The sequence below is a fragment of the Dipodomys ordii genome, unplaced genomic scaffold (genome assembly GCF_000151885.1).
Source record: "Dipodomys ordii isolate 6190 unplaced genomic scaffold, Dord_2.0 Scaffold26, whole genome shotgun sequence".
Lineage (NCBI taxonomy): Eukaryota > Metazoa > Chordata > Mammalia > Rodentia > Heteromyidae > Dipodomys > Dipodomys ordii.
The window spans coordinates 10,276,542-10,297,250 of record NW_012267242.1 but is presented as its reverse complement, the minus strand read 5'-3'; the positions used below and the strand labels follow the sequence as shown (position 1 = coordinate 10,297,250).

Genomic DNA, 20,709 nt, shown 5'->3' with positions numbered 1-20,709 from the left:
GCCGGAGGCCCTGAGTTCAAGCCTCACTACAACTACAGGCACGCACACACACACACACACACACACACACACACACACACACACACACATCTTGATTTCCACTAAGATTGGAGTATCTGAAACCCTATTTCATACTTGATTTCTTTTCTTCCTTTTAATATCTGCTTACGTAAGTTTTCTGGTAACACGGACATGGTAGTTAAAACAGTTCACATTCACAAAGGCTTGTTGTAGTTCAGGCCTCATGCTAAATGTTTCATACACACTCTCAAAATTTTAGCTCATTTCAATGTCATGAAACAGTTCAGGCTATCATCCTATTTCATAGGTGAGCACAGAGGTTTAAGAAGTCAAGTGGCTTGCCCCCAAGGCCCTAGCTTGCGAGTGATCATTACTTCTGCTTGTACATTAGTAGCTTTTAATGTATAACAACCTACATGGTTGGCTTTGTAAACAAGCTGGTATCAAGTTACCTGATTGAAATGATGCTATGGTAGGACTTCTGTCCTTTATCCAATTATGTCTGGGAATATGCACAGGCCTTGCTTCAAGTAGATGTCTATCTCTACAAGTGAGTTTCTTCCCACAACATCTGTTGGACAACCTCTCGGTAGTAGCCTTTTTCAGTCCCACCCTTCCCCGCCAAGTCCTTGGTTTCCCCACCAAGGTCAGAATCTACCTTTCCTAGAATAAATGTATAGAATCATTTATCTTCTGGACAATACCACAGGGCAGTTGCCATAGTTGAAGTCCTAGTGGAGCCTGTTTGGGGCAGTGGCAATCAGGTCTGAATAAAACCAGCCACTAGTTTGGGAGGGGCCTGTCAACCAGAACAACTCCAAAATGACACTTTGTGGTGCTGACTGGCTTTAGCAAGAAAACACCAGAGGGCGCTTTTGGTGACTGAGACTTGGTAGAATGTTGTCATATGACTGGGGCTTGAAAAAGAAAGATCTGTATATTTTTAATGTTATGAATCGGCAAGGCACTCTGGACTTTAGCAAATGCTATCTCCCTTCTGTACATCTATATTGGCTTTATTCTCCAATTATATGGGAAGAAACTGGCAGGAAGGACAGGGGAGTGGCTCTAAGCACAACCCAAAGTCCTGCCTTCTTCTCCGGGTGAGTTTTCCAGTGGTCATACAGGTACAATGTTTGTTTGTGTTTGGTTATATTTGGTTACCTGTGTGAAGATCAGGCTGTACTCTGCTCCAAAGTTATCCCAGGCACTGAGGCAGTGCCTTGCCTTGAGTGGTCTCCTTGTATAGAACAGCAGTTTCGCAGATTATGGCTCATACCTATAATCCTAGCTACTCAGGAGGCTGAGATCTGAGTATTGAAGTTCAAAGCCAGCAGGGGCAGGAAAGTCCGTGAGACTCTTATCTCCAACTATCCATCAAAAAGCCAGAAATGAAGCTGTGGCTCAAGTGGTAGAGCACTAGGGTTGAGAAAAGAAGCTCAGGTACAGTGCCTAAGCCCTGAGTTCAAGCCCCAGAACCAGCACATACGCGCACACACACACACACACACTCCCTCTCTCTCTCTCTCTCTCTCTCTCCCCATAGCCGTTTGTTCCATTTTGAGTGCAAATGCTGAAGGCAGAGTGACTCTACCCCTTGTTCTTGTAAGTAACCAATTATCCTCTGTCCAGTATAAACCATGATAAATAATTTCCTTTTGGAAATAAAAGATTATCATCTTTGACTTTATCAAATTAAATCAGGAACATATGGACCCATTGGTCTATAAAAAAAAACTGTAACAGAAAAACTAGGCCTAGGAGTTTATTTGAACATAATGTAACCTCCTGACTGGGGTTCAGTGGCACCCACCCATCATACCTCTCAGTGTATGTATCATGAACTGAAAGGTGGCAAACTTCCTCCCAACTCTGACCACAGGGCTCCAGCCCAGTACATTCTTCCTTCTTGACATGATTTACTTGAATTGTGACCCACTAAAATGTGGCTCATTTAGACCCAGTAAGCTTGGAACTAGCTCTGCACTTTGAATCAGCTCTGCTCCTTGATACCCCAGGGTCACAACTGTGTGACTGGCTCCTGATGATAATATCTTATCTAACCATCAGCAGTAACTGTTTGCTTTTCTTATTTTTTTTTATCTGTAGCAGTTCTCTGTTTTTGCTGATCATTAACACTCCTTTACATTACTCTTTCTTAGCCATTCTGTAATGTATATATCATGTGAAGTGTATTTGTATGATCTAAGAGTTTAGTATTAGTTATTAGGATTGGAATAAAAGAAACTGTGAGTACCAATGGTTATGTTATGTTTGGTTGACCATTTGTGCTCCAAAGGTATTCTCTATTGTATGGAACAGTGGCTTTGGCTATCAAGTAAAATCAGTAGTATTTGGAGAATTAAGCCAACATCATTGAAGTAATTTTGAATTTGTTAAAAATTTTATTGATGAATATTAATTGTACAGGTGAATTCACTGTTACTAAATTCTGACATTGTAGAAAGAGACATATGTATCTATATTTCTTACATGATCCTCTCATAAAACCATGGAAAACCTCTGATTACTGCATTTATCTCTGAAACAATGGCCTCAGAGGCCGGAGTTCTGGATATTGGCCAGCTGGAATTGATTGCTCAGTTGATACCTTCTGTTTGCCCTTTTACGGCTGCTCTATACCCTCCACCCAGCTTTCTGCTGAAAAGCTCTCTCAGTGGACCTCACTGGGTTCTAAGGATCCTGACTGCTAGTAGAGTTAAGCCAATGGCAGTCCTAGAGACCAGAGCAAAGGAGGACAGACTAGGACATGTCTTCCCTGCCTCCTTCTCTACACCTAGACATCAGGGCACAGCAACTCAACATGGCGCTGTATAGGATGTATTCTTGGTTCTAGGATCCTGACACCTGTCCCCAGCTCACAGATCTATACCTTCTTGTGGGAGGAGCTCAGTTATGCTTCCTTCTTTGGTTCCTGAAGCTTCTAGGCACAATCTGCTCATTTCCAACAGTGTTCTAGACTCTTCTGACTGGTTGGCTAACCCTGGTCAGTGGTTGACCTTTATTAACAGCTCCCAAGCTGCCTACCTGGCAAGGGTTTAGACAATCATCTACCCTACTTTAAAATTCACCTATTTTCCTGTCTACAAAGACTCATTATCATAAAAATGCCTTTTCCTCTTAAAGTAGTCTGTAAAACATGTGATCATGGTAGAAATACCAATAGATTACCAAGTTTATATGAAAAATGAAATATGAAGTCCAGATTAAAAATAAATAAATAAGGGACCAGGCATGGTAGGACACACCTGTAATCTCAGACCTCGGTAGACTGCAGTAATCAGCTAATGTCCAGCTTCAATCTGGCATTTGAAAATGTAGACCATAATAATTGATCTACATTGAAGGAACAACCAAATGAATTGGGATGACCCAGTGTGTTCTCTAAAATTTCTCAAGAACTGAACACATATTCCTTAGGGGAGGGGAAAGTTTTTTTTTTCTTTTTTTTTTTAATTTTATTTTATTTGTGAACATGCTGTACAGAGGAGTTACAATTACATGGGCAGGAGGGAGGGGAAAGTTTTACAGTTAGATAAGTTTGGGAAAGGTGAAACTGACCAGGTTAGGCACAAGGATTTTGTTCAAGGAATTCACATGTTTATTTTCCCAGGGGGAAGAAGAGGGGGCATAAAATGCAGATATCTCAGACTTCTTTGACCCTGAACTCTCTTACTGATGACTTTTGTGGCCAATGTCCCATGAAGCCCATGGGACAAGCCAGATTACTTACTGAGGGGTACATTTGCAGCGGGTGCTATAAACTCAGCTTGGTAAGTTCTCTAAGAAGTTAAACTGCTTCCTGGAGAAGCAGTGGGGGTGGAGGTAGCGGTGGAGGTTGCTTTTGGGCAGCAACTACTTAGGGGAGGCCCACCTGCCACAGCCTCAGTGCTTCTTACACGACCTGGATCTTCAGTCTCTCTCCAGATTTGGAAATCTTCCTTTTCTTTAGAACTGGCTGCTTTCCTTTACAGGCTGCATTGTTTTCCTTGGGTGGTTTAGTTAAGCCTATGTTCCCTGGGAACGAGGTGAGGTGCAGGTAAATAGCAAATTCTAGCTTGGCTATTGTATAGCTGTGACTCACCATCTGTTGTCTGTCTCTTTCTGTCCTGGGAGCTGGACACTGGCCTCTATCTGTCCAGTGCTCTGGACGTGTGCAGGGACAAAGGTCAAAGTAGAGTCATGGCAGGCATTTATCACCTGCTGGACACACACTGTGGGTCCCTGGAGGTGGGACCTAAGTGCCGGTAACATGCCTTTAGCTGATATGCTGGATATGTCCACTCTTAGCCCAGAGGTTTCTGACCACCCAGTGAAGGTCTAGATAACGGACTCTATACAGACAGCTTCTTTTCTAGAAGATACTCCATCCGTGCAGCCTAAGGAGGGAAAACAACTTCCAACCTCTCTGGAAGAGGCCCACTTGCTGCTTTACCAATCCCATGCCTCCTAGTACAGAGACTGCCGCTAGATGAGACCTCCTGCCTGCTTCCACCACAGACCTCAGCTTTGTCCAGTCCTGCTTTCTAATCCTGTCTCTCCTATGTAGAGATTCCAGTTATAGGCTGCAAACATCCCCGGCAAAGCAAGCCTTGGCTTTCAAAGCTCTGATGTAAAAATGTCTGAAAACAAGTTGGGGACAGGGGGAGGACTGGGGATGGGAAAGGCAAGTTTCTAGAAGTCTGTAGGCTGACTTGGAAGGAAACCATCCAGGGGAAGTGGTCAAGGGTCTCAAAACTAGACTTGCCTTTTGATACTTTGCTTGGGTTGGTTGGTGCTGAGAGTTTCAGCCTTTCTCCACTGGGGGCCTACCTCCAGGATATCTGGAAAGAGTCTGCTAAGGCTGGGTTCATGTCTGGTCTCTCAAAGATCTGACCTTGCTGGTTCTATCTCTTGCTTCGCATTCCATCTGGCACTTTCCCACACACCTGTTTGCCTGAGGGTGTCAGGAGGTATCTGCCCCAACTCCACCCTCTTGGGGTTCCTGAGGCACCAAGAGGCTCTTGGCTGCCCTCTTACTCCACTGTGGCTGGCTCTGTTCCTTGGCCCAGCCCCTTGGGATCTCCCTTCCTGTGTACCTTCCTCCCCGGAGTCCCTGCCCTATCTACATTGACCCAGGCACCTCTCTGTTGCACTGTGCTAGCAAGAGGCCATAAAACCAGATGGACAGGCTGACTCCATAGGCTGAAAACCTTGAACAATCTGGGTGAAGAGTAACCCAAGAAAGTGGGCTGATGTGCCAGCTCCCTGTACCTTTGCGAGCTGTGCCTTTGATAGGCACAGGATAATTAGCTCCATCGTCATCCATTGCCAAGCTGGTCCTTCAGGTGACCCTCAAGCCTTTCCTCAAGTGGAAAGACCCTGGACTTGCACCTAGGAAGCTTGACCAGAGCTGTTGGAAATACCCGATTGTCTTTTGAACTCCTAGATTTGGCCCCGATCCAGACACTGTGGTATGAACCTAACTGATTAGAGTTCTTTTAATGTGTAAACTTTGGCCACCTTTGGATCTGCTGAGTGTGCATTTCATTATCCTCTAACAATGATGTGTTGGGAAAATGTCCAAATGAAGAAATAAAGGTAAAAACTGAGCTCTGATAAGATTCAGGCTACAAATGTATCTGCTCAAAACCTAGTGATCACTGGGGAGGGGGAGAAGGATCTCACCCCTCCCTCCACCCAACCAAATCTCTAACCCAGAAGCTTGAGATCCCCCTTCATATCCCTCAAGGTGCTGAAACCTTGGCCTGAGAACTGTTGGGCCCTTGGTAATCCCTTCTCTGCTTTGTCTCCTTCTGGATCACTAGGCAAGAGGGGCCTTTAGCAACCACCCCTCCTCTTTTTCCCTCCCTCCTCTGGAATCTTGAGTTTGGTCATCACTCCCCTGTAGGCCCTGGCTGTGGGTTCTCTGGATTTACTACACAGGGTGGATTTCTTGTCCGAGATAGACCAGCATTTGAGTCTTCACTTATCCATTTGTCCAACAATTGTTTAGAAATACCCGCTCTGGCTCACCCTGGAGTGCCCCCTGAGATCACTTAGAGTGTTGCACATGGGCTCCAGGGGCCCTCCAAGTCTAAACTTCTTCAGCCCCTCACAATTTATTTGGCAGAAGCAGGAGTTTTAGCTGTTAGGCATAGTGGACTCACCCTTACCACTCTCTCAGGCTACCTGGATGGAAAGACTGGTCTGGCTGTCTGCAGCTGGGCGGGCTCTCCCAGGGCCTGGCCATGGGCACCTGGTATGCATAGCCTGTCTTCTATGCCCACAGGACCCTGGCAGCATAGACTATGTCTAGATCCTCCCCCTGAGGAGCTGGAGCCCTCAGACAGTTCTTATGAATAACTTCTTTAAGCTCTAAGGCCCTCTTCTAAAGGTAAATTCATTCAGGGCCATGTCAGTGAATTTCCAGAGCCATGCTTCCCATTTCTGCAATCCTGAGGGTCAGCTCTGGGCACAGGCCACAGCCACCTGGACCTCTGCAGGGAGTGGCCTGTGGCTGGGTTACTCATGTTTTCAGCTGCTGGAGGGCTTTCCAAGGGGAGACATAATATTTGTTGTGTGTTTTTCTCGTCTTTCAATCATCACCATCTTTCCTTCATAAACAGGAAAGCGAAGCAGACTTGGGCAGCACCCCACCCCCCGATGCTCCCCCAGGGAATGCAAGATGTGCTGAACTTCTGACAAAGGTCCCAGCCCTGGCTTGTCACACTCTCTAGTGTGACAACAGGCCATGGTCTGTTGACAGTCCCAGAAGGATGGAAGTTCTGTAAGGGCCCAGAGAGTGACTGGCCACCAACAGCTTCAGCCCCACCCAGCTGTGGGGAGGAGTAAGTTATAGCCCCAGAAACTCAGTGCTTGGGTACAGAAGACACCACCAACCATACACTTCTAGCAGGCTAGGGAGCTTCTTCATCTTGGGACACCAAGGCCGGTGTCAGCTAGGCCACTCCCAGGAGACCTTCTCCTGCTTCTGCACCTCTCTGTTATTTCTCTTATCCCAGGTCCAATCCCTGCAGCACCTCTGTCCTCCTAATGCAGTCAGGTATCCCTTCCTCCTCTAATCCAGCCTCAAGCTTCTGGGCTGTTCATTCATTCTTCTGTGGCAGGTACACACCAAGGCCTAAAAACAGCCAGCACTGATGGGCAGTAGAGATAGACAAGGAAACAGGGTGGATGGCAGTGAGCATTAGTCTGATCAAGGAAGACTGGCACAGAGGTGAGGGGTTGGCTTAGAAAAGGAGGTGGGACTGGGTGAGATGAGTGGGAGGGAGCACTTTCAGGGGAGAAAGATGGTCAAGGCGGAAACACTCAGGGTGTGGGGATGGGGCACAATCCAGGACAGACAGGTGATGTTGAACTCAGGGCCAGGGTGCTGTCCCTTCGCTTTTTCATTCAAGGCTGGAGCTCTACTACTTGAGCCACAGTTCCACTTCCAGCTTTTTTTCTAGCTAATTGCAAATAAGAATCTCATAGACTTTCCTGCCCTGGCTGGCTTCATAGCACAATTTTCAGCTCTCAGCCTCCTAAGTAGCTAGGATGACTTACATGTGCCACTGGTGTCTGGCCCCTGAGGAAACAAGCTCAGTTCCTTCTCCTTTTTCCTTTGACACCAGACCCTCCAGGCACAGTAAAGCGTACACACGCACTCACTGCTAGCCAAGTGTCTATTCTGCTCCCTCAGTGGAGACACTTTATCCCTTCTCTCCATCTGGCTATCCTCAATCGTCCTTGGGAACTCATCCTTTTGGGGAGGACCCCTCTTAAGTTCACAATGTTTGCTTCCTTTATGGCAAGGACCACTACATCCCAGCTGGCCTCGATCAGAGCATGATCACAGCATACTTAATTCATTTAGTAGTTTACTTGCACAACTTCCATTGGCTCTCTGAGGAAGCAATGTCCAAAGAGAATTAGAGATGGGCACACACCAGACTCTGAGGTACTGAGTTCAGGAAGGTCCCTGCATCGCTACAACCTGTACCTGGTATGAGATGGCTCACCCCAGAATGAATAGTTTGAAATGACAGCCATTTGATGGTTCTCTTTTATGGTTCTGAAGGATGACTAGATGGAGCTAGGTGATTCTCAGGGTCCCTGTGTATTCAGGGCTCTTGGGTAGCTCAGAAATGGATGAATGGAGGATCTGGCAGTCAACCCTACCACAGAGTCCCCCACTACTCAACATATGGAGAAGACCCCCAAAACATCTCTCAAAACCATGAATGGCTAGTGTCTCAGCAGCCTTGGGTCTCCCCTGGTAAAGGAAGAAAGCCACCATTCAAAGAGGAGAACTGTAGTATCTTCTAACATGGCAGCAACAGTGTACTGGCCTCACATATTCTTTTAGAACCTTCTTCTCCTCAACAACAGGTAGGAAGGTCTTCTCCCCTTGAATCTGGATAAATTATATACGTGAATGGGAGAAAGCAGAAGTGATTCTTTGTGAAGATGGTACTTCCCAGACTCTCTCGAGACATGTGCCAGGGTGTAAAGTGTTCAGCTTTATTTCAAACTCTGTGTTAATTTAAGAGAAAAAGATGCCAGGTGACAGTGGCTCATTCCTGCAACCCTAGCTATGCAAGGGGCTGAGATCTGAAGATTGTGGTTTAAAGCCAGCTCGGCAGAAAAGTCCATGAGACTCTTATCTCCAACCAACTACTCAGAAAAAGCCGGAAGTAGTATTGTGGCTCAAGTGGTAGAATGTTAGCCTTGAGCACAAAGAGGTTTAGGGACAGTACCAGGGTCCTGAGTTCAAGCTCCAGGACTGGGGGGATGAGGGGGAGGGAGGGAGGGAGAAGAGAGAGAGAGAGAGAGGGAGCTCTGAAGCCCCAACTACTACAATCTCCAGCCCCTACACCAGACAGGTGGGTAAGGGGTTCCACCCCAGCCTTGTCTGACCTGAGGGACCCTGAGAATCACCTAGCTCCATCTAGTCATCCTTCAGAACCATAAAAGAGAACCATCAAATGGCTGTCATTTCAAACTATTCATTCTGGGGTGAGCCATCTCATACCAGGTACAGGTTGTAGCGATGCAGGGACCTTCCTGAACTCAGTACCTCAGAGTCTGAAACTCAGTGTCTGCTAGGGAAGGTAAATTGCACTTGCTCACCCAGTCTCCCCCATCTGAAGGTACTGGGGAAAAAAAAAGTGGATCCAACATCCCAAAGACATGCCAATGTCAGACTACTCAGGACACCCAGCCATTCTGCAGGCCACAGAGCACCCTGGACCTGGGATGTGCTCCATACTTTCTTGATGTGTGGTTTGGAAAGGAGCCTGGGCCAGGAAGCTGGAGACCACAGACTTGCAGAGAAAGCAAGGGTCTACCAAAAAGCAGGGAGTATCCTTGCCCATCTCCTCTTTTGCTAAGGCTCCTTCCACGATGAGTGGGAAGCTTGGTGCTTCTCCCCTGTGAGCTCAAATATCCCAGCAATGCTGTTCTTCCCTGCATGCTATCTAGATTCTTTCCTGCAGATATATACTCATAACAACGTGTCTGGGCTAGGTTGTAGCCGTGCTGGCTGGTAGGCAGATTTTTGTCTTCCGCACTTACACCTGACTGCTACTACTCTTCCCATCTCCCAGGATGTGTTCATCTTCCCTGGCAACCCCAGCACTCCAGGCTCCCAATATGGCATTCTGTGCCGTGGTGCTCAGAGACCTCCAAGGTACATAACAGTTCCCTAGCTGTCCATCTGAGGACATTCCTATCCTCTGTCCACTGGGGACATTTGTCAGTGCTCAGAGACATTTATCATCACTACACTGGAAGAAGGGAGTGCAACTTGCATCTAGTGGACAGAGGCCAAGGATGTTGTCAAACTTCTTACAATGCACATGTCAATCCCCACAATGAAGGGTTATAGGTCCCAAGTATGAAGAAGGCCACAGTGGAGAAGTCCTGCTCTAGCTCCAGTCTTGTCTGTCCCGTGTCTAAGTCCTGTGTGCTCTGTTTTCGATTTCCCCTGGACAGACAGATAAATGCTAAGAGACCAAGCCACTGAAGGCTGTTCCCAGCTCTATTTCTTCCTCATCCTTCTTTTTGTGCTAGTACTATAGCTTGAACTCAAGGTCTGAGTGCTGAGTGCTTAGGTTTTTTCACTCAAGGCTGGTTCTCTACCAATTGAGTCCTATGTCTACTTCCAGATTTTTGCTAGTTAACTGGAGATAAGTGCTCATGGAACTTTCTTACCTCAGCTGACTATGAACAGCAATCCTCAGATCTCAGCCTTCTGGACAGGTAGGATTATAAGCATGAGCCACAGGTGCCCACCTTGAAACAATGCATTTAAAGGCTCCAGCAGACCTGACACCTGGAAGAGACGCAGCTCTACGGGGAGGGAAGGGCCCACATTCAGAAAGCTGTGGGTCTCAGCCTTAGAAGGATGAGAGGAAGTCGGAGGTTCCTAGGGCCCCTCTGGAGGGCTGGGTGTGGCTTTCCACAGGAACTACACACCCAGCCCAGTGTTAGGCCTGTCACTGACTGATGAGTCACCCAGGGCTTTCTCTGCATTACTCATTTCACAGCCTGGCTAGCAGCCAAGAAAAGATAGCCAAAGCCAAACGGAGGTTCCCCACACATGCACAGTCCCTTATCATTTCTATCAGGACCAGGGTGGAGAGGGTAAAGAACCCTGTTTTATTCATGACCCCTCCTTATTACTAGGGAGGTCTTGAGCACCCAGAGACAAAAAATCCAAACTTGCCCCTGCCCAAGGCTTCCAGCCTCTCCGGACATGCAGAAGGGGAGGCCCTAAAAGGGGAGGGAGAGGGAGACCAGTTTGCTGGAACCGATTCCTGACTCTCACTCTGGAGTCTGCTGACTAGAAAATTCCTTTCCTGCCCATTCCATTACCCCCACCCCCATCCCCATCCCCATCCCCATGTGGTATCAAAATTTGTGCTAATATTAAACTTTCTTTCTTTTTTTCTTTCTGTCTTTCTTTCTTTTTCTTTCTTCCTTCCTTCCTTTCCTTCTTTCCTTTTCTTTCTTTCTCTCTTTCTCTTTCCTTCCTTCCCTCCCTCCTTCCCTCTCTATTTTGTTTTTCCTGGAGTTTGAACTCAGGGCCTGGGCACTGTCCCTGAGTTTTTGTGCTCAAAGCTAGCACTCTACCACTTGAGCCACAGCTCTACTTCCAGCTTTTTTGGTAGTTAATCGTAGAGATGAGTCTCATGGACTTTCCAGCCAGGGCTGACTTTAATATTCTGATCCTGAGTAGTTAAGATTATAGGCATGAATCATCAGCACGCAGCAATTCTTCATTTCTAACCCCTTGCTAAAGACCTTTCTGTGGCTGATATTGCTGGGCACTGATGCTAAGCAATGGCACAAAGGCATTACTCAGAAGTATGAGTAGAGTTGAAGGTTGAAGGAATTGCAAAGAGTTGTAGAGGAAGGGAACAGATTTTTGAGTCAGAGAGAATGTCGGAAGTGTGGGCTGTAGGAAAATCTGACCCTACCCTCTCATCTCAGAGATGAGAACACTGAGCCATACAGGGTGTGGCATGGCTCCTGGCCACAGGAAACTGGTGGTAAAGCTGAGGGTGTGCACAGATAAGTGAAAAGTCCCATCCTGTCCCTCAAGTTGGCAGGTAGCAAGTGGGGACCTTGTAGTACCCCTGCCATTCGCCAGGTACCTGTGGGGGCAGAGGAGCTCTGGAGGAAGTTCCCACCACCTTAGCTCTATAGCCAGGGGCAGCTCTTCACTTAGGTACTGCTTGAAGCTGGAACCCTGCTGTCTGAGAGCCAAGAGTGGATGGGATAGCCTGGGGTCAGTCAGGCCAGCACAGGGCCCTCTGGTTAGCGGTTCACCCCTGGCCTGCTTCTCAAGCTGATGGAGAGCAGCAGGGAAGTTCTGTGAGTGCTGACAGCAGCCCCAAGGGAGGAAGGCTGAGCAGAGCATTGGTAACAGACTCCACTGGAAGCAGAGGCAATACTGACTCTGGCAACTACTCTGACTCTGGGAAGGGCCTCTGCTGGGGGTGAGGCTGGGGCTGGAGTAAAGCAATCTCTTTTTTTTTGAAGAGAAAAATGAATAGACTCACTTTCTCTACCAAACCTGGTAAGGCCTATTTTCTTCTCATCATCATTTTCTTTTTAAACTACACGTATTATCTTTTAAAGAAGCACCCGCAAATTCCATCTTCTGAGTTGTACTTCCTGTGTGCTAGTCGGGCACAGGCTCAGGGCACCCCTCCCCATTTTAACACCCTTACCCTTAGAGCTTCTCAAAGGACAAGGATCTGGTTTCCTACCCAACTTACTTTCTTTTCCTCCTCATTCTCTCTCTTCTGTAACTTGGTGACAGGACTTTCATACAAATGGACTTCAACTCATTCAAGATTCCACAGCATCCTGACTACTACTATATAATCTCACTTTTCTCCAGCCCTAGGAAGGGAATTGTTACCATCATAAATGCTTCTTGACTTTCTATGGGGTCACATCATAATGAAGACATTGTAAGTTGAACATAACCAAAGTCAAAGATACGCCTAATACTCCCAGCCTACCAGAGACCCCAGCTTAGTCTACCCTGCCATAAATGTACACGTAAAGCCTACACTTATATTTGCATACAGTTGGGTAACAGCCCAGAACATACAGCCTATTGTACAGAGTGTTGCATTATCTCATGTTTATTGTGTTCAGCACAGTACCCTGTAGAATGGTGTTTCAGTTGTTTCTCCTCATGGTGATGGGCTTGATTGGGAGCTGTGTCTCACTGTAGCTGCCCAACATTTGTGAGGCTATCAGACTGCATATTCTTAGCAAGGGAAAAGATCAAAATTCAAAGTATGGTGTTTATTTATTTATTTTTGCCTGCCTTGCATACTACTGTAAAGTTGAAAAGTTGTACATCAAACCAAGGTAAGTTAAGGGCTTTATGTATTGCAATTTTACAGAAGAGTAAACTGGGCCTCAGTAAGGTCAAGTAACCTGTCCAAAATTCTACTAGCTCATCAGCAGTGCCAAGTACAGATATTGAAACTCCACTCTTTTGAGTGTTTTCCCCATTAGCCTGGTCCCCTAGTCTCTCTGATGAGGGTGGAGGGAGGCTGCTAGGAGGGGTACCCAGTGGATGTTCTTGAGGGTAAGTTGGGGTAGGCCACCTCTAAAGGGCCCAGAGAACACGGGCTGTGCTGCTTCAACAGCTGTGACAGAGTTGGCCACCTCATATTCATCCCCAGGGGCACAGTCAGTCACTACTAACAATTACAGAGCCACATCTGGCTGCAGGTCCAGTCTGGCTGAGGCTTAGCCTGCATTTCCAGCCTTTTATCCAGAAGGGCTTGTTTTTCTTTGCTGACTCCATTCCTGGCATAATTGTGTTGTGTACTGCAGGTGGCTCATTGTCAAGAAAGCTCTGCAAACATGGCTGGAATCATGTGGGAGGCCTAGAAACTGAGCCTTCTGGGAAAGAGGGTAGGGGTTAGTGGGGAACCACTTCTGGGCAGCATAGTAAAGGCAATAGGGCTCTGGGAGATATACCAGCTTTTAAGAGTGTCATCCAGTTAAGCTGAGTACACTAACTGAGTGCTTTGCAGAGTAGAAAGCCCACATAGAGAAAACAAAACATCTTTGCTCAGCTCAGCATCCCGGTGATTCAGAGGCAACATGGGGCCAGGTATGAACACAGTCTTTAAAATCAGATCAGGGCTTGTTCCTCCAGCAGTTACTAGGGTTCAGCTTTGCATATACCCTCCCTGCTTTGTGCTTGAGTTTCTTATCTGCATGGTCGGGATGAAAATATTTACTTCATACTTGGGCTGAATGCATGAGATAACACAATAAAGTCAAAGCGGTACCGGTGGTGCTGAATACAAGCCTCAAGCTTGCAAGGCAGACCTCTGGAATCATACCTTCACCACATTGTAAGCTTCTTGCTCAAGGAATAAGAATCAGCTAGTCAGGAGCAAGAAGTAATAGCTGAGTGCCAGCTTGATAAGGGTCTTGGGGTCACCTGGTTGACATACCTTCCCTTGGCAGTTGTGAGAGATTGAGGTTTCCAATGATGACTTGGCCCCAGCCCCCCAAATGCTGTCATTGTTGGGCCTCATATTGCTGCCACAGCCCCTGTTCCGTTGTTTCTGAGCCTGTTGGGACTTGGTGATGTCTCCACCCCTTCGCTGCCCTGCACCCAGATGCCATAATCAGGGTAAGAGTTCAGTAAACCACATTTTACCGCTTATAATCTAACCAGGATCTTCTAAAATAAAAGGCCAAGAAACAAGAAAGGCTAATATAACCCTTCCCCCCCCAAAAAAAAATCTGAGAAGTTATGTCAGTTACTGAAACATCTTTGAAAGGTTTACATTTAGCTTGGTTTATTCAGTTCTATGCATACAGAAGATATTTTGAGGGTTTTCAGCTTTGCCTGTCCCCTCCCATATGACCTGGTAGAATTTAAATAGAACTAAAAATCATGTACTTGTTACCTGAAATTTGGTCCTTACAATGCTGTTAAACTTTTAAGTAGATGTTTAGCCTAGGAGTGGTATTTATTGCTGTGTTTGTCTCTGGATTTTCCAAAGCCCCAGGGATGGTCAGTCTGGCAACTTCCAGCGGGGGATGGTCAGTCTATCCACTTCTAGCCCTGTTCATTTCATTTTTTTACTAACCAATGGATTTCTATAGAGTAGCACTTATGGACCCAAGGCCCCTTGGTCCTCTCTCTTACGGCATCTCAGGAATCTGCACAGAGTCAATATTAGATTAACCTGAATTTATTCCTCCAGGCCTGGGTCATACCTGACCTTTCTCAGAGGCCACACCTTAAGGTGTCTTAAGGATTCACTCAGACCTTGCCTTGAGTGGGACTGGTTGAGGCTGATGACAAGGAACAGATTTTTGGCTTATCAGAGCAAATCATCTGCTCTGATTGGTTACAGGCTCACATTTATCATGGATAAGAAAAAAAAATTAAGGGTAGATTCTCTGAGGATCTTACATAGATCCAGACCCCATTCCTGAGATGTTATAGCTGCCTCCAGAGCTGGCAGAGATGCTAGAGGATCTCAGGAGTCCAGTCTTGAACAAACACATGTCCAGAAGCCTATCACAACTTGTCCAGACAGAACAGTCTCCAACATTCCAGCATATTTACCACTGCATTGTCTCCTGTGCTACCATGAGGAGCAAGCTACTCTACCAAACCCCTCTACTTCCTCCAGCAACCAGCTTCTGAGTTTCCTCTTCCTTCACACTGAGTCACCATCACGTCCTGACCGCACAGGACTGAAGGCTTAGTACTGTCACTGGCTTAGGGGAGTTTCTAGTCCACCCTCAGCCTAGAGCCAGTTTCCTGCCATCACTAGTTATACTGGTCCTCAAAAAGGTACAGAGACCAAGGGGCAAAGTCCAGAAACCCCTTGGTTTCTTTAGTGGTAGAATTTTGTAACCTCAGTGTCTCTTCCAGAGTAGGGAGTGCAGAAGACCCCATTTGTATGTCTGGACATGGGGCTGAGATATTGAAGCCCCCAGAAAGGCCCCCATACATACAGAAATCACCATACAGCTTGGAAAGAAGCCACCCCAGTGTCCCCCACCCCTGCTGGCCACAAGCGTGTAGATGTTCCACTATGATTTGCCCCAGTTCCACCACTTACCCAGGGCTCCTTGGCAGATGTCTGTGCGGGTAGCTCCTCCAACAATAAACTGGGGATCGGCGCAGATCTCCTGGGAACAAGACCCACAGAGTGCCGTCAGCTTACCAGGCAGTGCAAGCCCCAGAGGGCTTTGCAAACCCTTTTTCCTTCCTCCCCTTCCCCTTCCTCTGGGGAAAGTTTTGTAGTCAGAGTGAAAGCCTGTACAGTGGGGTCCTGCTGACCTTGCTCCATACATCCTGTTAGGAGGTTGAGGGTGGGTGACCCACCCTGATTAGACAAGATATCTTTGAACCTCACACATTCCAACAGTCCACAGCCTACATCACTACGCTGTTTCCCAGGGCCTATGGCAGTGCCAAGTCAGCTTGGTCCATCAGGCCTTGAGACCCGCTACACTCCACAGCCCCTCTACCCTCTATGATGACACCCTTCCTCTTTCACTCTTCTGCATGCAAGGTTTTTGGTCTGCATGGAATTCCTCCTTTTCCCATCATGTTTTCCACAATGGGCGATATTTGGAAGGTCCTAGTCACCTCTTCCATGAAGTCCTCCTTCATATTCCATCCCCCTTCATTCCTTCAAGTATTGTCCCCAGGGTCTTTGCACTGCAACTGGTTACTTAATTTGGTACAGTCTGGTGGCGCTTGTGGATATTCTCATCATCCTAACACATAAGTTTGAAGGCAGGGACTGGATCTGCCCCTGAGAATTCTTTCACAGGGATGCTACGTGGAATATCCCCATATTCTGTTACCTACTTTATACCTGACATAGCACTTGGAGCTTTATCTCATGTAACCATCTTGGGAACCCAAGGTGGGTAAAATTCCCATCTCACCGGTAAAGGAATATCTCAGAGAAGAAAAGTGGTGTGCTCAAAGATGCACAGTGCCTCAGCCGTAGGGAGCCCTGGGATTTGAACTCGTGGGTCTCAAGAGCAAACACTCCACACCTGAGCTGCCTCTAATGGATTAGCATCAAAATCTCAGGGGTAACTTACACAGCAGCCTTCTTGCAGCTAGTCTGAACAATCCTGCCCTCCAGCAGCCCTCTCCTAGGGCACTGCCTGGTTGTGAAAAGCTCCACCCCAAACCCCAATAGAAGTCAGGGCCCAAATCTGGGCTTCTCTTGGCTCAGGTGGCGTTGGTTTGTAGGAGTGCCACATCTGCTAGAGTGAGCCTCACTGCATACCCCTTGGCACCCCTCTCTGTCAAGTGTAAGTCTTTCCCAGGTGACCCTAGCGCAGCCTCAAGTCATCCTGGCTCAGACTCAGAGACCCATCTTGACATCTCGCCTACATGTATGGCACATTTCCTTTCACACCTCCCTTCAGTGTGTCTGGGGAATGCAGGGACAATGAGAAAGCTCTTCTGCCCCAGAAAATAAACCCAACTTTGCACGAAGCCTGCCAGCCAAGCTCTTATCCAGCAGACAGAACTGCTGGTATTGGAAGCTTCTTTATCACAGAGAATCATACTGAGCACCCTGAGGGACCAGGCTCATATGCCAGAAGGGCTTTTCCATTATGTTCTAGAAACTGCCCCATGTCATTGGCAGCCTCTCTAGAGAAGCCAAACTTCACACTTTGGAGTCTAGAGAGGATTCAGAAAAGTGAATCCTGTGCAAAGGCTCAGGGAAGGGAGGGGCAGGGGAAGAAAGCTAAATAATAATGAATGTAACAGCAGAAAAGGACTTGTGCCTTGGATTCTGATAGTGTATGGGTTAATCTCATCCCTCTGCTTATTATACAGGACAAGTTACTTAAGCTCTTGAACCTTTCAGTTTCCTTATCTGTAAATGGATTTGAAGATAACAAATATACCTACAACAGAGGATTGTTCTGAAAGTGAACTGAGATAACTTTCCAATGTGTCTTGCAAAACACCCCATAATCATTGACTATTATTACTGAAGATGAAGTTGATAATGAAATAATGATACTGGATCTAAACCACATCATCTTGGCTACATGGTGAGTGATACCGTATTGGGTCTAACTGGTACCATCTTGTCTTCATGGTAGAGGCAGGGAAGTCCCACCTCCCAGGTGATGGGCATGCCTGAATTCCTAGAGGCAGGGGTGGGGACTTGGACAAGGTTACTGGACCTGCCAGTCTTGGGTCATGAATTCTCAAGCCCCCTGTGATCCTGCCCCCTGACCTGACCCTATTTAGGTCTGAACTAGCTCAGGCACCATCAGGCCATGCCTTGTATCCCCCTGTCTCCCATCTCCTGGCTCTCCTTCAGTCACCATGGCATCCTATTTCAGCTCTCCATTGGGGTTGATCTGGTTTGTTGGAATTGTTTGTCTGCTCTTTCTTTGCTTTACTACTGACATGGCTCAGTTTTCTTTTCTTTTTTTTTTTTTTGGTCGGTCATGGGGCTTGAACTCTGGGCCTGGGCACTGTCCCTCAGCTCTTCAGCTCAAGGCGAGCACTCTACCACTTGAGCTACAGTGCCACTTCCAGTTTTCTGGTGGTTTATTGGAGATAGGAGTCTCACGGTCTCTCCTGCCCGGGCTGGCTTTGAACCGCGATCCTCAGATCTCAGCCTCCTGAGTAGCTAGGATTACAGGCTTGAGCCACCAGCGCCCGGCCATGGCTCAGTTTTCTAACAGTGTTAAGTGTATTCAAGGGCTGCAGGTCTTTGGGACAGGGGCCTCAGGCATGCAAGGCAAGCACTCTACCACTGAGCCATCTTCCCAGCCCGCATTCTTCATTTCTTGTTCTCTTGTTCTGGAGTCTGCAGCAATCTAGCTTCTCCCTCCACTTTCTACTGCAGTGGTCTGCTACAGTCACTCTGACCAGCTCATGTCCACCTCCAGTGGAAACCTGATGATTCTCCTTGTCTGTTGCCAGAGTACTGAGCAGGTGCTCAGTACTCTGAGCAGGTAAAGTAACTAAGGGATCTAACCATACAAAGGCCAATGCCTAGCTCTGGCTCCACCCTGCATACCTGTTTCATTCTGGACAAATGGCCTTCCCAAGCCTCAATTTCTTCAACTACTGGGTGGGTAGAGTAATGATCACACTTTTTTTGGGTGTGTAAGCCACAGCCCTCCTGCCCTTAGGCAGTGACCCTCAACTGGCTCTAGATCTCCAGTTCTCCTCCCACAAGTCCCACAGGTATTTATACCTGTAAGATGGGGGACACTCTGTCTCTCCTATTCCCCTAAGGTCTCTGAAGACAAAAGACAAATATAATAGTGTACCTACAATATAGTAGTTGTTCAATAAATGCTTACTGCCTGAATGAAAGTGTAAGGGAAGGAGTGTGTGAATTCACTAGGTACACTCCAGAGAGCCATGCAAATATAAGGTGAACACCTTCTCTTGCTTGTATATCATTTTTCACAACCAGAATTTCATTCAAAGCTCCTTACAATTTTAATTCATTAGTTCATTCTTTCTAATCACTGTAGGACAAGGCCTGATGTAAAATAAGCACTCAATACTGATGAATGAACCGATGGCTGCTCTTAGTCCCTGTCAGCGCTAAGCTATAGGTAGATAATGTACCCAAGGTCCCTGGAGTTCAGCAGAAGGACAAATAAACACAGGCAGTTGTGTTTCTACATGGTGAGAATGCTGTGAACTCCGCAGTGAGAGAGCACCCGGTGGGGGTGGGGTGGGGCAGCTGCTGAGAATGGGCAGGAAAGGCTCTTTTGGGGAGGGGAGGAGCCTTCTGACAAAGCCCCAAAGAATTTGAGTGTGCATGGCTGGCAGGTGAAAAGGCCCTGAACAGGAAAGAACTGGGCCCGGCGAGCTAGAAAAGTCAGAAAACAGACGCCACAGCTTAAATGAAGAGATGAGGCACAGAGGGGGTACGTGATTGGTCTAAGGACACATAGAAGATTGGCAAGGATGAAAACCCAGGTGTTTAGCCTCCCAGTATACAGTGTTTGTCCAGCTCTGACCAGCTGCATTTTGGGAGGCTCAGGGCTACCCAAAGCGGGCAAGAAGACTTATTCTCTTAAACAAAAAATCTAGAAGTGAGATTACCCAGGAGACTTCTCTGGGTGTTGTGGACAAGCAGGGTGAAGTTTCTCAGAGGGGAGAGAGTGCGTGAGTTATGGACGTTTCCACTTCCCTGAAGACTTAGTGGACGGGTAAAGGTGTCCCAGGGCAGGGAGGATGGGGGGCTGGGGGAGCCTGAGGCTTCGAAGCAGTGCTGAGGTTCCTAGGTGGGCCTGCGGGAGTGACCAGCTGGAAGAGCATTTCCTGTACTTCATTAGCTAGCAGATTACACATCAGGGGAGGTTTTTGTTGGTTGCCCTTTGCAAAGATAAACAAGAAACTCGAGTGGGAAAACCTAACTAGGATGGCTGCTGCAGCCCAGCCTTTCTCAGACAGCACTGGGCCCCTGGAGCCCCTGGGGCCCTTTACCTTCCAGTCCCTGGCCAGGAGGGATTCCAGTTAGACTCCAGAAGAATCCGGTCACCTCCCACCCTCACCCCGACTAAAGTTCTTCCAAACTTCCACCCCAGCCTCCCGGATCGGCCTACATTTTGGCTAAGCCCGAAGGCAGCCCCCCTGGCCCGCACATGGGAGGGGCGTGGGGGCCCCAGTGAACCCCTGGGGTCCCTTGTGAAGCGCAGTGGGTGGAGGAGGGGACGGACCTCTGGGCCGGCCGCAGCCTGCACCCCGGGAACCTGCTTTGCGCGGATGCGGGGGGGGGGTGGTCACCCAGCTTGGAGGGGGCCCTGGGGCCTGCATGGTCCTGGCTGGCGACCCCGGCCCCGCGCCTCGGGGCCTGCACCCCACCCACCGGGCACCCGCCGCCCCGCCGCCTACCGTAGGGCGCTTCCACTCGATGCCCCGAGTTTTGCTCGAGTAAGGTCCCAACTCCTTGAAGCCGAGGGAGGACGGGAGGGCGGGGAAGGAGGGGTCCTGGAAGAGCGCCCCGGCCTCCAGGCACTCGTTCCGCAGCGCCTCGTAGTCCTGGTTGAGGTACTTGATGGCTCGCTCGTGCGACCCCAGCCCCTCGGCCGCCTCGCGGTCCTTCACCAGCTTGGCTGCGATGCCCGCCATGGTGCGGGCCGGGCGCGGGCGGA

The 20,709-nt window shown here is 48.0% G+C and overlaps 1 protein-coding gene across 1 annotated transcript in view; it reads right to left on the bottom strand.

Moving 5' to 3' along the window:
• Positions 1-20,703, bottom strand: part of Capn2 (calpain 2, (m/II) large subunit) — a 50,932-nt gene extending 30,229 nt beyond the window's left edge. Inside the window, exons 1-2 of the mRNA XM_013015319.1 lie at positions 20,450-20,703; positions 15,657-15,726 (exon numbers count right to left, since the gene is read on the bottom strand). Of these exons, the coding sequence (XP_012870773.1) occupies positions 15,657-15,726; positions 20,450-20,686 (307 nt within the window). The 5' untranslated portion in view covers positions 20,687-20,703. The remainder of the gene's footprint in view (positions 1-15,656; positions 15,727-20,449) is intronic.
• Between the last annotated feature and the right edge of the window lie 6 nt (positions 20,704-20,709).